Source organism: Microtus oregoni, unplaced genomic scaffold, assembly GCF_018167655.1.
Source record: "Microtus oregoni isolate MIOR12 unplaced genomic scaffold, Mior012 000006F_ref0000085, whole genome shotgun sequence".
NCBI classification, from domain to species: domain Eukaryota; kingdom Metazoa; phylum Chordata; class Mammalia; order Rodentia; family Cricetidae; genus Microtus; species Microtus oregoni.
In genome coordinates, this window is record NW_024543065.1 from 9,236,460 (window position 1) to 9,254,873 (window position 18,414).

General features: G+C 37.4%; 1 protein-coding gene across 3 annotated transcripts in view; it reads right to left on the bottom strand.

Moving 5' to 3' along the window:
- Lama2 (laminin subunit alpha 2) overlaps positions 1-18,414 on the bottom strand; it is a 583,059-nt gene that overhangs the window by 295,353 nt on the left and 269,292 nt on the right. For all 3 annotated transcript variants that reach the window (XM_041653904.1, XM_041653903.1, XM_041653905.1), the window contains exons 11-12: positions 14,295-14,435; positions 10,886-11,059 (exon numbers count right to left, since the gene is read on the bottom strand). In XM_041653904.1, the coding sequence (XP_041509838.1) occupies positions 10,886-11,059; positions 14,295-14,435 (315 nt within the window). The remainder of the gene's footprint in view (positions 1-10,885; positions 11,060-14,294; positions 14,436-18,414) is intronic.

Here is an 18,414-nt window from a genome sequence, read left to right on the forward strand (position 1 = left end):
TTCAGAGAGCTCAGTTAGCATGATTATGAAATTTTAATCTTTGTTTCCAAGTGGAATTCATTTTTATTCATGATAAGGTAAAAGTGCATAACTTATCCTTTTCCCTGCAAATAATTCTTGACTCCAGAGCCATGGTCCATCCTACTGGAACAGATTTGACATTTGGCTAAAAATTAAGTGTCCACATATGAATGGGGCAATCATGGACCTCTTTATTAGCTATACTGACATTTGAATCTTTGGATAAATAGTGATTGCTAAAAGGTGTTTGCTTTTATTTTCATCTGTAACTTAAATGATGACATTTAGATATTTTCTTACCTCCCTGGTCAAGGTTTTATTTAAACCAAAGATTTCAAGTCATACAAAGTTGCAAGAGAAGAAGCTCCCACTGCTTGTAAGACTAAAGGGAGTGAGGGGCTTTTCTACCGAGTCAAATCACTGTGTTGCATTTTGTCATTTTTCAAGTTACTGATACTTAGTATATGAATTCTCGTGTTTTGCCCTATTTCACCTTTTGATATCTCCTCTGTAATTTTTAAGTCATTTTAATTATTATTTTTGTGTGTATGTTCGTGCATATGTTTGCATGTATACAATGTGATCTTCCTAAATTGGCTACCACCTTTATTTTGTGAGACCGGGTTCCTTCGTGAAGCTGGAACTTGCCAATTTGGTCGGCAAGCTACAAAACAATTTTTTTTGCTGCTGAAACACTAGGATTAGAGTTGAAGGCTGCTCTTTGTGGTTTTCACTTGGAGACTAGAGATTTGAACTCAGATTTGAAGCTCAAACTTGTACGTACAGCAGACACTTTACTGAAACTGCAATCACCACAGAAGCCTTATTTACATTTCTTTACATGTCATTATCCTCTTTGCTTAACTTTTTTTCATTCTCTTCCTTTTGATTTAGGTTTGTGTCTGTGTCTTCTCTGCTGTTCTTTGCTTTCTTTCCCATTCAAATAATTCGTATTTTTATTTTTTCCTTTGCTTGAGATAGGGCTGCACTCTATAACCCGGGGTGGATTGATCTCAAACCTTCTGCCTTGGTCTCCCGCCCTGTGCTTATTGATTCTGCTCATAAGTGTTCTGTTGGGTATGTTGCTTCAGTACTTTTATTCCAAAGCTAAATGACTCAAAGAAGTAAAAAAATCAACGTCTGAACAATTCCAAATGCAAAGGGTAGCACACATCTAGATACCCATTGTGATTTCCTTGTTATCCTAGTTGAGGTCTCTCGGTTTACTCGCTAATGATTTTGACTGCATATATTAACACACATGAAAACAGAATTTCACAACTGAGTGAATATATTAGATGAAATATTTTGTGTAAAATCATAGTGACCATGAATTCCTCTGGCCTGACCCCCCCAAAAAAATTCCAATGATAAAGTACTAGATTTTATTAGTTTTGTTGTCTATCAAACCACAACCTATTCACACTGAAATACTACTAAGGAAATTACTTTATCTCTCTTATAACTTGTTGTTAAACTGATGTGGGAGGTGATGTGTGCTGTGAATATGTTTTACTGCCACTGGTTAATAAAGAAGCTGCTGTTGGCCAATGACTTAATAGAATATTGTCAGGCTGAAAGAGATCTATATACAGAATTTGTGAGAAGCCATGCAGCCACTGCAGGAGAGAAAACACCTCCACTGGTGCCCGTTGGAACCTTGCTGGTAAGTCACAGCCACGTGATAATACAAAGATTAATAGAAATGGGTTAATTAAAGATATAAAAGTTAGCCAGAAATATGCTTAAGCTATTGGCAAAACAGTATTGCAAATAATGTAGTTTCTGTGTGGATACTGCAGGACTGGGGAATAGAAACCTCCACCAATATTAAACTGAATGTTTCCCTACCTAACTTAACTCTTACAGGTAATTATAAAAAGTGTTCTTTGTGCCTATTACATTTCATCATAAAACAAGGAAAACAAAATGTGTATGAACATTAGAATGCTCTTTTATATACTATTTTTCGGAGAGAAATAAAGTACATCTCAAACTAATATTATAGCAAGAATATATCTTTGCTCTAAGACTATTCTTGGTGACCTTGAATCCTTAGGAGGGGTAGGTACTTTTGCATAGCAGATTTCATAGTGATTATAATCAATGAGTGATTCCTTGGTCTATTCATGTTTCAACATGTATTTACTCATTTATCCTTAACAATTTATCTGAGTTTTTCCAGGGAGAAAATATTTTCTGGGTCCCAGTCTATTTCTAAATCATTCTTGATAGGTTTTGATTTTTGAAATTAAAGAAACTAAAAGCTGACTTACCCTTTTAACTTTTATGGCCAGGTCTTTCTCTACATTCAGAGTGATTTTAATTAATCCATTTGACTTAATTCAAAATTCAAGTTAGATTCAAGTTAGAGGGAATTGTTGGTGGAGAAAAGAAAGGAAAATTCCACTTGTTGGTGACTTATTTGTTTATTTATTTATTATACAGGCTCTCACTCTGTCTATCCTAGAAGTACTATGTACCCACGAATTACTAACCTCAAACTCAAAGTGACCCTCCCTCCTCACCTGAGTTCTGGATTTCAGGCAAGAGTACCCTACTCTATTATGGGAGATCCTCCCACTCCTCCAGCCTATCGCCGCTGAGATACCACGGGAGCAGACGCCTCAGAGAGACGCCATGCCCCGCTCCTGGGCAGACACATGCCATGAAGCTCCGACCCAGGATGGACTAGACTAGAATCTTCCCAGTAAGACCGGTTGTCACAGATTATTAGAGATGGGTTGATCGGGATGTGAGAATTAGCCTGTAAGTCCTAGAGCTAAAGGGCCAAGCAGTGTTTAAAAGAATACAGTGTCCCTGTAATTATTTCGGGGCATAAGCTAGCCGAGCAGGCAGTCAGGGTGCTGGGGACGCAGCCCCGCCGCCCCTATTACTACAAATGGTGCCCGACGTGGTAGCAACAATTGCTCGGGTCTACTCTGCTGGCCAGAGGCAAGCAAGCGCCTCATTTAATAGAGGCTTCCTGACTCAGCTTTAGCTGCAAAACCCTGCAGCTCATTAAGAGGTCCTGCCACGAAACACTTAAATGGTGTTGACGAAAAGCTGAACGCATGCTTTTCGGTTTTCAGCCAGAGCAGGAAAAAAGCTGCGCCGTTTAAAAATGCCGGCTTTCTGGGCTGTCCTGCCAGGGAAAACTCTGACTCTTTTATGCAGGCAGTTCGTGCGGTTTGCAAGCACAGGCTGCTGAAGCTCATTTGCTGGCAGGGACCTTGAAATGCCATAGAGTTGTGGCAGTAAACATGGCTACAGCCAGTACCTCAGCCATGAGGCTGGAAAGCTAAGGAATGGACTACATCTAGCCTGCAAAGCCACACCTTTAGTCCAATGAGATTGCTTGGTAAATTAAAGACTCGTGTGGTCAGAAAAACAGAAAGAGATACAGTAAAGAGAGATTCAAAGACAAAGAAAATTTTTAAATGATTTACAGCATGTTAAAAATATATGCAGACTAAAAGTCAAAATTCTTAAAGTAAAAAACAAAAAAAAAAGGAAGAGAGTTGTTGTGTGTGGTAGTACACACCTTTAATCCTAACACTTGGAAGGCAGAGGGAGATGGACCTCTGTGACTTCAAGGTTTGGTAGCACACGCCTTTAATCCCAGTGCCTAGAAGGCAGAGACAAACAGATCTCTGTGAGTTCAAGGTGTAGTAGTGTACACCTTTAATCCCAATGCCTGGGAGGCAGAGACAGGCGGATCTCTGAGAGTTCAAAGACAGCCTGGTCTACAGAGTTACTTCAGGTTAAAGATACAGAGAACCTGTCTCAAAAAGCAAAGAGTTAAAAGTAAAAATAAACAAAATAGAGGTTAAAACAAAGCTGCACAACGATGGAAAATACACAGAAAATTTTGATACTGTATGCTATTATGCTCTCTTTAAATTATTTAAATGCTGAGGAAGGAGCAACAGATGCTAAAAGATATTTATTTATAAATGCTGCTGAACTAATCCAACATAGATATTTTGAATTTGGATCTAAGGATATGATACTTTGGAAAGGAGTTTCTTATTTTGTTTTCACAGAGGGTGAGAGTCTGTGGATTGCTTCCATCCCAATGTGGTATGATAGACCACGTCCTCCTGAATGGTTCCTGTGCACGCCTTCAAAAAATTGCTTCACTCCACTGCCAACTGAGACAAAACTAGCACACAGGTTATACCGTGAAAGACCTAATTAACGACGCCCCCATTCATCAGGAAGCAGTTTGAAGAGAAAAAACTGCACCCATATTCCCAAATATTGTTTATAAATGTTCTTTTACATTTAAAGGGGGATATGATATAGATATGAATAATTTGCATTAGGATAGATTTTGCTTTATTGATAGCGATTTAAGGTCAATTTTGTTATATGTATATGTATTTCTGATATTGATTAAGGTATTGTGATTGTGTAGTTCATTTAAAAATGTAGTGTATATAGGTAGTTAATAGATAATCATAATAGTCGAGTTTGTAGTCATGTTAGTTAAGATTTTCTAGATATATAGAGATATATTTTAGATAGACATTTTTTATGTCTTTCAAAGATTACAGACTAGGACATTTAATGTTTTAATAACTTAGGACTTTTCATGACAATGAGACATTCTGCTTCTGGCAGCACCAATCTACTTCAAGAGGAAGATGGGCATCGAAGAGGATCCTTATGGAGTTTGATAGCCATTTGGGCAAGAAACTGCTCTTGCCTGGACTATTGCATAAACTGGACACAGAGAACCCGCAGAGAGAGGACTATTGAACTTGCCTAAGGTGAGATGATCTTTCGGGGTGCCTGATTCATGAAAGAGTCTGCGAGACATTCTGCAGGACACAACAGATAGTGACTGAACTGACTTTGAAATTTCCTGCTTTGTGGAAATGAAATGTCTGCTTGAAACTATGGGCCTGTAGGCTGAAGATGGATGCCCCAATGGTACAGAGGAACTTTGGGTGACTGTCCAGGCAGCGAGATGTCCCTATCATTTCTAGAGTTTTAAAAGTTGCTTTTTTCTTGTTTGCTTAGGTAGTATTGTATCTTTCTGGAGTCTTTGATGGAGTTAAGAATAGTTAGTTATAGTTATAGTTTTCCTTAGTTATGATAAAGATTATTGTAACTTTTACTTGATAACTGTTTTGTTATATGTAATTTTGCTATGTTAAAGTTAAAGCCTTTTTTTTGTTTAGACAGAAAAAGGGGAAATGATGGAGGAAGGTCATTGGCTAATAAAGGAGCTGCCTTGGCCCATTTTATTGGTTAGAAGATAGGTGGGAGGAATAAACAGAACAGAACGCTGGGAGGAAGAGGAAGTGAGCTCAGACTCCACAGCTCTCCTCTCGGGAGCAGACGCCTCAGAGAGACGCCATGCTCTGCTCCTGGGCAGACACACGCCATGAAGCTCCGATCCAGGATGGACTGAGCTAGAATCTTCCCAGTAAGACCCGTTGTCACAGATTATTAGAGATGGGTTGATTGGGATGTGAGAATTAGCCTGTAAGTCCTAGAGCTAAAGGGCCAAGCAGTGTTTAAAAGAATACAGTGTCCGTGTAATTATTTCGGGGCATAAGCTAGCCCCGCTGCCCCTATTACTACCCTACTCTGCTTGAACTTCACTTTTGAACAATGTTGAGAAGCGTGGAAGATGACTGCTAGTGTTTTAACTTTTTTAAACAAATGAGTTTGAAATCTGCTTCCAACTTCCACAAAAACTCCCCCTCAGGGGTCATATGTCAACACCCTAATCAAAATAATTTTTTTCATCCTTGTTTGTTTGTTTAAGAATGTACCATCAATCAATGTATTTTCTCAGATCTTTTTATGTAATAAGATCCACACTGCCTGAGCGATTCCAGCATTCATTTTCTTCCTGTACACAGATGTAAAGTGGGCTCTCCAGAGAACGTCTTGTGAGTACATCAAAAGAATTTGCCAGAGATGCTTCATGGAAAGGCTTCATCAGGCAGAGCTTAAACCCAAACTAATTATAGTCATTACTAGCAGCATAAAATAATGGATGTTTCTCTGAACTAGTCAAAGATATCCAATATGATGGTATCGAAAATAAGAGTGATTTTGTCAAAAAAAAAAAAAGGTCTCCTATGGTTAATTCAGTAATGTTCAAAGACAGAATTTTAAACTTAACAGGAATGTAAAAACTGAAACAAGTGCACCAAAGCAGCTTCTCAGAGAATTTTACAGACACAGAGAACTGCTCTTGGATACTGCACCAACCATTTCAGTCCACTAGGGGACCCTTAAGCAAATGACTTTATCAGTATTCCAGCAGCATTTAGTTTACTAATGCAGTAAATTAGCCTAACTCTGAAATTCCCAAACTGTTTCTGAACAGCAGCTGCTTTCAGAAAGCCAGCACCGTTCTCTGTCCTCTATCTAGCTCTGTGCTCCTCTTCTGCCTGTTCAACTACACAACAACCACTTGCACAATGCCCTAAAGACAAGCAGTAACATTTGCCCAGGATTGTGAAAATAAAATGTTACCCACTGCACCCAGTGGGCAGCTGAGTTAACCCTTTGGGAGAATTGAGAATGATATGGGAAAATCACATAGAAAAAAACTCTCAATGGTGCCTGACAACCGCTCACATAGGAGAAAACATTGGCATGATTACTAATGAGGAATTAATTCACAGTTGAGATGACGAAATAGTTTTGGTGGCCTGTATATAAATTGGCTACAATCTTGTGAACTTCATCCATGATTCACACACACTTACCATGTTGTAAGGAGGCTGCTTGTTCATTTCCTGGTTGCCCAGATGCCCAAAATAATCATACAGAAACTATTATTTGCAGTACTGTTTGATCAATAACTTAAGCATATTTCTGGCTAACTCTTAAATCTTAAATGAACCCATTTCTATTATTTTACATTTTACCACAAGGCCTGTGGCCTATGGGCAAGGTTCCAGCTGACAGCTTGCATCTTTCCCCTCTGGCAGCTACATGGCATCTCCTGAGTCTGCCTTCTTTCTCCCAGCATTCAGTTTAGTTTTCCCCTCAGAGCTCTGTCCTACCCTATTACAGGCCAAAACAGTTTCTTTATTCATTAACCAATAAAACCAACACATAGACAGAAGGACTTACCACACCATTTCCCATTTTCTGTTTAAATAAAAAGGAAGTTTTTAACTTTTACATAGTAAAATTACATATAACAATACAGGTATTAAGCAAGAATTACAGTTATAATATTTATATCTACTTTACCTTTTATCATATCTAAGGAAAACTATAACTATAACTATTTATTCTTCAACTCCATCAAAGACTCCAGAAAGATGTAATATTATCTAAGTAAGCAGGAGACGCATCATAAGCAACTTCCAGAATTCTAGAAATAACAGAGAAATCCTGCTGTCTGGAAAGTCACCCAAAGTTTTTCTGTATTCTTGGAGCAACCATCTTCAGCCTAGAGGCTCAAAGTATCCAGCAGACTTTTAAATATTAAAGACAGTTCTGTCTATATTGGCAATTTATCAGTAGCTTTTTTCTGTATTCTACAGAATGTCTTGAAGACTTTTTCATGATACTTCATGAACTCCAAAGGACTGTCTCACCTTCTTTAGGTAACTTCAGAAGTCATTTTTCTGTGGGTCCTGTATGTCCAGTTCATACAGCATAACATCAAGCAGTTCAGACAAGAGCAGTTTCTTGCCCAAATGTCTAACAAAATCCATAAGAAGCCTCTTCGATGCCCATCTTCCTCTTGAAGTAATTGGTACTGCCAGGAGCAGATGTGTCTCATTGTCATAAAAAGTCCTAAGCTCTTAAAACATTTTAAATGCCACATTCTGTAGTCTTTGAAAGGTTTGAAAATTATATATCCATCTGAAATATATCTCTGTACATCTAGAAAATCTAACTAACATGACTACAAGCTTGACTATTATAGACGATTATCTATTAACCTATCTTTCTTAATTGGACATTACAATTTTTAAATGAACTGCACAAACACAATATCTTAATCAATACCAGAATATATATATATATATATATATATATATATATATATATATATATATAAAACATTTGTATCAATAAACCAAGATTGCAAGGTTCTAGCTGGCAGCTCATCATGTCTTTCCACTCTGGCGTCTACATGGATTCTGCTTACTTTGCCTTTTTTTCTCACGGCATTCAGTTTAATTTTCCCAACTTAGCTCTGCTCTACCCTATCACAGGCCAAAACAACTTCTTTATTCATTAACACATAGAAGGATTTCCCAAACCACTCCTAAAGACCCTTACTTTCCACAAAGTAGTGTTGTTTCATAGGATTAAAGGTATTCTGTATTGAAGTGGTTTGCATTCTTGAGTTTGGTGACAATCAGGATGACTTGTATGATGTCAAAGGAGCTCTTTCGTCAGGTGTGGTTAGGGTGCTAAGAGATGCAGGAAGAACTGCAGTGGCTTTATTACAGGAGCACACACACACACATCATCTTCCCCATCTATTACAAGCAGCTGTATGTATAACTAAAGAAATAGAAACATGTTTCTCAATTTATTCCATTTACTTTTAAGGAAAAGTGATTACGTTTCATGAATAATTTTTTACCTTAGGAATTAACACTAAAAAAGTAGAGACGACATCATGTTCTCATAGTCTACAGGCCATGGCTATCAATAAAACTCGGTGATTAAGCAGATGTAAAAGAAAATCATGATGTACTATTCCTATCAGATTCTAGCAGTGGCTCTTATTCAAGTGGCAATTACTGGCAAAAAAAGAATTAGCCTCAACTGTTTAGAGAAGGGAGCTTATTGAATTTACAAACAAGGACCTACAATTTTCCATTTCCTTAGCAAGATATTAAATCAAGCAAGCAAAGTGTGTCATCATGACTATAATTTACGTGATGTGACATGACAGTTAAGATGTACTGTGGTAATTTCTGAGAGCTGGCAGTATTATTGTGGTATCAAAAATTTATATGGTTCAGTTATTAAGGCAAATTGTTTCATTCATACTGAGGATGCTGACAGTAAACCACTGAGGGCTTCCACGGTACTCTAAAAAATGCCTTCTGTCGTCAAAGAATTTGCACACTCTCTTACCATCATTTTGCTCATGGAATGGAAATGGGGATACTGGCAGGCAGAGCTCTGTGAAGTGAAAATGATCTGCTGCAGAATATGAAGTGTTTCATTGTGGGTGGTTAGAAGAAACAGCTCAGCCAGACGAAGGAAGTTATCTTTGGGATCAAACTACTATGAACAGGATGTCCAAATGCTTTGCTCTGATGTTATTTCATATCCCACTTGCTTGCTTTCCTTCTGTTAGTTTGATTTTCAGCCAACAGAAAGAAAAGGCATATGACCAAAAAAGAAAGGATGGAAAATGTGGTAATGGTAATTTCTATTAGTAACTATCTTTAATTAGCTAAGTTTTAATATAGTATCATCAAAAAAAAGAAAACAAAAAGAAAGAAAAAAGAAAAGAAATGTTTGAAGCTCATACGATTTTGACCCAAATTTCTTCATGAAGATCTTTCAGCAACAACAACAAAAAAGAAGTTCATTTTTATTTTTCTACTTTTTGGCAATATTAAGCAGAAGAAATTCAAGGCAGGCATATAAGAGGTTTCTAAATAGAATAGGATAAAAGGACTTCATGTCTTAAAGGGCCTAGCAAATAAAAGTTTAATTATATTTTTATTACAGCTATTGAATTTTATGCAACATATGCTGTCTACTTTAAAATACGTGTTCATTGAAAACCTACTTTATTCATTTACACATTTTTCATAGTAGCATTTAGAAGCCTGTTAAAAATAAGAACCTGGTTATGACTTAAAATGTTTCAATCAGCTAAAATTACCAGTTCCTATTCATTGAGCAGACTGTAACTACTATCATTTTTGTTTCAATGCTCACATATTATGTAGTACAGATAATAATTGTAAGTATACTTTTGTTTACTTAACCAATGAAGAGGTTTTATTTTTTTAATATAACCAGTATTAACAATATGTTCTCAGAAGTGAAAGGTGATGTCATTACCCCATCACTAGGTTTTGCCATTGCCAGCGTCTGGTGTAATGAGGTAACTTAATCCCTGACTAGATACTAATTTTCATACACTAGGAAAATTATTCACATAATAATTAAATTTAGTTTCTAACAAATTATTTGGCAAAAGAAAACAGAATCCTAAACACCAAAAAATACATCTAGAGAGACTTTATGTATAATAGCAAAAACTTCACACACACAAATACATACATACACTGTGAATTTTCAAGGTTGCTCTCATTGTTCATCTTTGTGTGTATTTTATAAGTGTGCTTTCAATATGGCTAGTTCAGGGTACTTCTCTGTCCAAATTTCTAAAAAGTATGTAGTCTATACATATCTCATAGCAAGCATTGAGTTAGATACATAATAACTCTATTTTTCCAATTAGTGTGCATATTGAATAGAAGGAAAAGGTAACTGCCCTGCTTATCAATTTTGAAATAAAAGTGAAAGAGATGAGGGGAACTTTGTAAAATATGCCACCCTAGACTACTGTAAAAGATGGTTATATTTAAATAAATATATCATGGTTTACTCCAACATCTGAAATATGTTTTCCAAAAGACTCTAGCTATTACATTAATAGTCACTGTTTCAAAAAGCTTACCTAGAACCAATATAAAAATCTAAAGCTGTCAAAGACTTTTGCTATCTCCAACTTTTTATCAGTCATGTCATGTGAAGATTGTCCAACTTATCTCATTATGTTGCTCCTGGAAATCTAATACAGTAGATGTTTGATTTCAATTAAAAAGTATTAACTAAATCTCACTTTCTACATAGGCCAGTTAAAATATAGTTTCCATCAGAATGGACTTACTTTGTTTCCTAGATATGGAGCTGGTGCCCTCCAGTAGTGTCCATTCAGGAGGGACCTCCGTGCCTCCGAGTTGCTGATGCTTATCTGCTGAGGTGAGTCTGGATCATCAAGCTGGGGAGCCACCTGAATGCGGCCTGAGATGTCTGTGAGATACCAGCCACGCATATCTTGAATCTTAAAAAAAATATAACAGTTCCTGGTTACAAAAACAAAACACACAAAACACACACACACACACACACAAGCAAAAGATAGAAGTAGTTCATTTATTCCAGCATTGAGCTTGCTTGTTTTGAAATTAGGAGTGGGGAAAAGCTACAGACACTTAAAAGCCATAGGGACTGTATCCGGTGTATGTATCACCATGCTTACCATGTGTATTCCCATAGAATCCATTGTTTATTTTTTAATTGATGCTTTTGAGAATCTTGGTTGACCCATGTAATATTCAGTTTTTACTGTTCCTTAAAAAGTGACTCCAAGAGCCAGCTATGCATGCCTGCACACATGCATGAGCATGCGCTTGTGGCAGATGTGTCTGTGCATACGTGCGTGCAGATACAGTACGGATGCATGCGGTGAGGTTAGAGATTAGCACCTACTGTCTTCCTCAATTCCTTCTCTAACTTTCCTGGCCCTGATTTGGTTAGATTGGCCTTCAAGCCCAGGACCCTCCCATCACTGTCTCCCCAGTTCTGGGGTTATTGGCTTGCCGAATAGCACAGGGCCATTTATGTCAGTCCTAGGGATTTTAATTCAGGTCCTCATGTTTGCATAGCAAGCAAGTTGGTAGCTTAACCAAAAATAGAAATTGATTCTAACTCATACAATTGTTATAATGTCATATAATTTATCAAATAATTTGACTTGGAATTTTACACTCTTCACTTCAATAATATTTAGAACTGTTTTATGAAACCTAATATCTCACAAGTGTTGCATTTGTATTCGTGGAACAGAGTACGAAAGGATATCATACATGCCAGAACTAAAGGGTAGTTTTTCATTCAATATTTCAATGCTTCCTACTTTATAAATGTTTTGTTTTGAGGCTCCAGGTCATTTGAATCCACAAGAATGTTGCTATGACAACATATACCAAAACTGAATATATACTTTCCCACATGATTTAAGTACTCTGGGGACTTATAGCCTGGCCCAGAAAAGGAAATCACTTTAAAGTAGGAATAAAAAAAGAGTAATAATTTTGTAATGATTTGCTTTACAGTGTTATACCCAGTCAAGGTCAGGCCTACCTTCTACTTCCAATTGAAGCCATCTTGTCTAGTTAAGACAAGGTGGTGTTTGCTGAGATACAAGCCTACCGGTAAAGACACCAGGGTTGTTTTCGTTTCATTGCCACTGTGACAGAATACCTAATATCAATACCTTAAGGTGGGAAGGATTTATTTTGCTTCTAGGTTCCAAATGATTTGCCCATCACAGTGGTCAGATTCTGGTGGAGAAGAGCCATTTAACTCATGATGGCAGGGTACAGAGTGGAAGAATCCATGGTCTGATTCATCTTCCCAACACCTTTCCTTTGGACTTCTTTCCTCTTGCCAGGCCCCACTTATAACATTAATACCATCTCCTGTCTATTCAACATTTTAATCAATCAGTAGGATAAACCATCTATGTAATGAGAATCCATGTAATCCAGACTTCTTTGCCTATATGCAGAGGAGTACTCTACTTAAGTCCTTCTCAACCCTCAGTCTCGGCAAGCTGATAACCAAGGCAAATCACCACCAGTTTCAGAATACTACTGCCCAAGGTATAGTTGGTGTTGCAAATGATTAATAGCAACCAGGGTGTTAAGGTTAACAATGTATAGACTAATTATAACTATTAATTTTCTTTTTTGTGTAGAGATTATTTGATTTATTTTTGTTCATCTTTAAAACTTTGGGATATCTAAGACAGCTTTGCTCAAAAGAAAAGACCAAACAGTCAAAGGCTATTGGCTAAGTAAACAATAGTAAATTCTGACATCTGCTTCTCTATCTAACTTTAGTTGTCCTTCAGGTGTTCTGAGACATCTGAATAAGATTGTGGATCTTCATTCTGAAGACCAAGACTTGAGTGAGACCTCTTCTCTGTCCCTTGGCAAACCATAAAACTTAAATTTAGCAGTGGATTTGTCAGGAACTGTTAAGCATGACTCTGTAAACAGAATGAAGAAGTTAGACTTTGAGTCCATTTGTTATTGTTTCCTTGAAGTTTTCTTTGAAATCAATACATTGGATAAGTATCTAGAGATCCTCACTCAGACACAAGAGTACAGTCAAAAGCTACTTGACTTAAAAGCGATATAGACAGTACAACATTTCATGATTGTCCTCTGGAGTAGTTTGCAGATCGAAGCTGGAAAAAGTGCTTAAGAGGGAGCTTATCAAAAATATCAGTCTGTAAAATGTAACTCTGGCACGCCTCTCTGCTGTTCACAATTGATTAATAACTCTCCAGGAAGAACCCCACAGTGTCTCCGGGGTCTGTCTCCAGAGATCTATGTCTTCATTCACCCTAAATGCCTATTCTCCCAGCCTGCTTCCTATATGGTCTGCACTCAAAGTTCAGACAAGGTGACTAGAGCAATTCCCCCAAATCCCGTTTTCCACTTACATTTTTTTCTACAGGGAAACAAATGGTTCTCTGAAGACAATGAGGAGCATGATGGGCAATGTGGGTAGACATGTAACATGGGTTTGCTTTAGAAAGACAGTCTCATTTATTCCTGAAGAGCTGACAAGACCGGTTTTTATTAAGTTACACCGAGATTATATTTGTGAATGGAAATGCAATATTTACCATTGTGATTGTATGTTTTCTCTCATACATCCTGTGCTTGGGATGAAAGCAAAATGATTTTCATTATGTTTCACACAGGGGACCTGAAAGAATTGTATCTATCTCAAAGATGATTCAGTCCAAACACTTACAAAAATACTGTAATAAAATTATTTTAGTTGTTTGGGGTATGGTGTGTGTTTGTATAAGGTATGTGAATGAGGGCGGATACCCATCGAGGTCAAAGGAAGACATCAGATGCCCGGGAGCTAGAGTTACCGTCAATTGTGAGCCACCGGCTATGCGTATTAGGAACCAAACTCCAGTCCTCTCCAAGGACAGAAAGCACTGAGTTATCTCTCTAGGCCACACATACAATCTGAAATATTTTGAGCCAAAGTACAAAAACAGTATTTGAAGGAAATTCCTTATGCATTCCTTCTGGACAAGTTTAAGTTTTATCTAAGGTTGCTTTCGTTTGTTTGCTTTTGTTTTGGTTTTTGATTGTTGTTGTTGGTTTTTTTTTTTTTTATTCAGTTTCCTACAAAAGAACAAAAGTAGCAGAGATGGGAAGAAGCAGGAGCTTGGGGCAGCGTGTGAGGGCAATGAGCATCCTTACATTTCCATAGGTCCAGTAGGAACTCTGACATCTGTTGGATACCCCTGAACAGAAGCACTCATTACAGCCTTTTGGATTATCCTCTTGCAAGTTGAAGAAGCCAGATTTGCAACGGCTGCAGTCTTCACCTTCAACGTTCTCCTGAAAATGTAGGGAGCTGTATTAGCAACAGAGGCTCTTAAAAGGAAGGGCTAGATCTCTGCTTGCAGAAGCAAAACATGACTGTAGTCCTCATTTTACTTTCTCACCCACTTTGAAAGCACAGCAACGTAATGGAAAACAATTGTTCTAAAGTTTCCTGTTTATACCTGTTGCTCTAACATCACATTCTCTCTCTCTCTCTCTCTCTCTCTCTCTCTCTCTCTCTCTCCATATATATACATATTGTGGGGTTTACTGAGTACTAAGCACTGCACACAGACTTATTATTTTGATATTTATTAAGAATGTAGATTAAATGTGCTGAATCAAAAAATTGTGTTAGTCTAATGAACGTGGAGACAAAAGTAAGCTCACCATTCTGTGAAAAACTTCACCTTCAAATATATGATGAAATCAAAACATTTCTAATAATAAAAAAATTGCCAAATACCTTCATATTACAGGTTAAAAATAGATGCATTTGAGGTAAGCAGAGAAGTTTGAGATGTGGAGAATTTGGCGAGAATATATATAGATAAGTAGAAAAGGGAGAAATTTTTCCCTTCTTGGCTTAATAGGTTATTTATATAGTAATATTATGGAGAAAACTCATTCTTATTTAGTGACTGTCCTCCCAGTACACAGAAAATGTGTTTGCTTCTAGGTGAGGCAATGTTGTGTTCTCGGACCAAGGGAAGCTGACTACACAGCAAAAGCCTGGAGGGTGTCAACTCTTTAGTTAAGAAGTGCTTAATTCTGATTTTGACCTCCAAATGAAGGCTTCCTCTGCAGGAAATAGATTTCCAGCATCCCTAAGCATGCATGACTCTCTATTCCCCTCCTTGCTGCATTCTCCTTCTGCCTCATTGTATAGTTTTCCCTTTCCTTAGACAGATAACGTGTTTCCTTACTGTTTCTGTAGCTTCAAATGCACTGTTTTATTATCATCACAAAACCATATCAGAGATTCTTCTCTCCAAACCTATGTAATACTTAGTCAGAGGTGGAAGCCTGTTGTTTTATTTCCAGTACATCGGCTGCACCTGAATCTAGTACTGACTTCGCCAATAATTGAGGCTTCAAAGGAGCAGCCCCTAGGGGACTTTTATATCTCTCTGGATCTGCCTCCTGTCCTTGTTGTCGAATGCAGCTTTAACTAAACCTCTATTGTTCTATTATCAATAAGACTTGAGAATCAGAGGCTGGGGTGAAAACCTGCCAGCTCACAGAGGTGGAGGAGCAGCTAGCTGACCTTCTTTCTTTGCCAGTGTCTCTGAAAGATAGTGTCCTTCTGCTCTGCCAAATCAAAAGAGACCACCACACCCAAAGTCCCTCCTTGCTACTTTTGTGGTTGTCTCTACTATCTTCCATATAGTCTCTTACTCTTTATAATAATTTCTGTCAACTAGTTGCTAGCCCTACCTCTTGACACAAGGTAGACTTTATTTAATTAATGAAAACACAAAGTCAGGTGCACAAGGTTATCATATAGCACACAACAGAAACCCTTCCATGTATATATTCCCAGAAAATAGCAAGTTTCCTTGACAATGTTGAGTAATGGCTCCATATTTCATACAGGTTTATTAATATTAAACAAATTGCTTGGTGGTAGTATTTTTATGCATATCAAAGTGTTATGCACATAGTAGATGCTTATTAAAGATATATTTGAGAGGCTAGGGAGACGGTCTAGTTGGCAAAGTGCTTGCTGCATAAGTCCAAAGACCTGAGTTCTAGCACAAACATTCAAGTTAACAAACAAAAGAAAACAAACAAACCAAAAAAATAAGCATAACAGTAGATGCTGGGTGTACAGTGTGAGCCTCTAATCCCAGTACTGGAAAATCAAAGTCAGGAAGGATATCAGGCTTCCTGGATAGCCAATCTGAGCAAAATCAACAGACTCTAAATTCAGTGAAAAGCTTCTGTCTCAAAATATAAATGTGGAGTTTAATAAAGGAACACACCCAACATGGCCTTCTCTGTCTTCCATATGAATGTTCACATAGACAAACCAACTCATGCATTCACACATACACAAATTTATGTAGTAAGCCAATTTTGAGAATATGGGGTGGTAAAAAATGTAAAAGCAGAAGACAGAAAATGGTCCCCAAATAAGGAGAAATTTGAAAGAACAAACAAAGAGATTCTTCTTAGATCTGAGAGATTTATTTAAACTTTGATTTTTGGCTCTTAATATTCATGACCTATTCGTAACTCCAAATATTTTTGCATTTGCTGGATTCTTAACAGCCCGGTGGCATGCCTACAGTGCCATCCCATGTCTTCATATTTAGTTTGGCTATGTATAGAAAATAAAGTGTGGTTACTAACACTCTCACCAGTTTTAAATTTTCCAGGCTGATTCCAAATATTTTGTGACAATAGATGTCAGCAAAATACATCTACTTTCAGACCTCTAGGGACAAAAAATCCCCCAAACTGAAAGGAGAATCTTCAAAAGATTGGACAGGCAGGAAAGATGAAACATTTCTAGAATTATAAAATTTAGCTTTTTCTGTTGAAGACACAGTACAGCTGGTCTGAACACTGTGTTCTTCTGGGCTCTGTCTAGTCTACTTTTCATTTACTCTAAATTGGAAGCAAATAATGCCACTTTTCTGAGATTCAGACTGAGCTAAACAATTAGAAAATTTTAGACATCAGCTACAAATCCCTTAGCTGCACTTTAGCTTTGTAATGTGACCTTGAGAAAAATTATAAATAAATCACTGCATATTCAGTTTAATCTAATAACCTGAAGCAGCACATTAAAGTGGGAATTCTAGGTACTGTAAGAGATGAGAATAGAGTCAAGGTCTCTGTTCTTAAAAGCCAGTGTCTATCTAGATAAAAGGATACACCTGAAATCAACTTTGCTGGGAGGTAGAATATGGTATAGTGCAACCCTGAAGCAAATTAACTTATGAGAACATACTTAAGGAAGCACAAATTCTTCCTGTGAAGGCTTTATGATGAGAAGGGAATTGCAAATAAACCTTGAAGCATGGTTTAAAAGTTCTACTTGTCAGTAGGTATAGGGAGACATCTATGCTAAGAAAGACAGTGAAAATAATGTTTAATATGAAGGAGGTTTCATTTGTCACTTATTATTCCAAAATAAACTCCCTGAAACTTTCCTATATGGTAAAAATTTCATTTGTTATTTAAAATTAAAGGCTGACTGTCAAATAATTGACATTTAAGGGTATTCTAAGAGACAGAACCTCTTCTCTTAGGATATGAGAGGAAATTAATATGAGCTAAGCAGTAGACAAATTCAAAGAATTATAACTGAGGCAGTTGACAGTCATAAGTAAAATGCTTATGAGATGTGAGACAGTGGGACACAGACACATTTAACTACTATACAGTACAGGAATGGGTTAACTCAGCAGGTTTGTATGTTCAAACACATCATTTAACAATGAATGTTATATTAGGGCAGTGGTTCTGAGCCTTCTTAAGGCTGCAGCCCTTTAATACAATGCCTTATGCTGTGGTGACCCCCTCGACCATAAAATTATTTTCATTTCTACTTCATAACTTAATTTTGCTACTTTTATGAATCATAATGTAAATATTTTTTGGAGAAAGATCCTTGTCAGTGGGGTTGGGACCCAAAGGTTGACAACCGCTATGATATGGGGAACTGAGGCACGATTAATAAAAATCAGGGATAAGCAAGACATCCAGGCACTGGCTCTTACCTCGACATCAGTCAGAAATGGCGATCCTGCCTCCAGGAATCTCAGAATAAGACTAAGAGTAGAGTTGTCTCCTCCCATTTTATAATCCTCTCTAGGAGTGGGATTAAAGTTGTGCACCACTGGGATTAAAGGCATGCACTGCCTGGTTTCTATGGCAATTACTGTGGCTACTGGGATTAAAGGGGTGTGTTACCACTACCTGGGCTGTAAGGCTGACCAGCAGGGCTGCTTTACTCTCTGAACTTCAAGCAAGCTTTATTTAT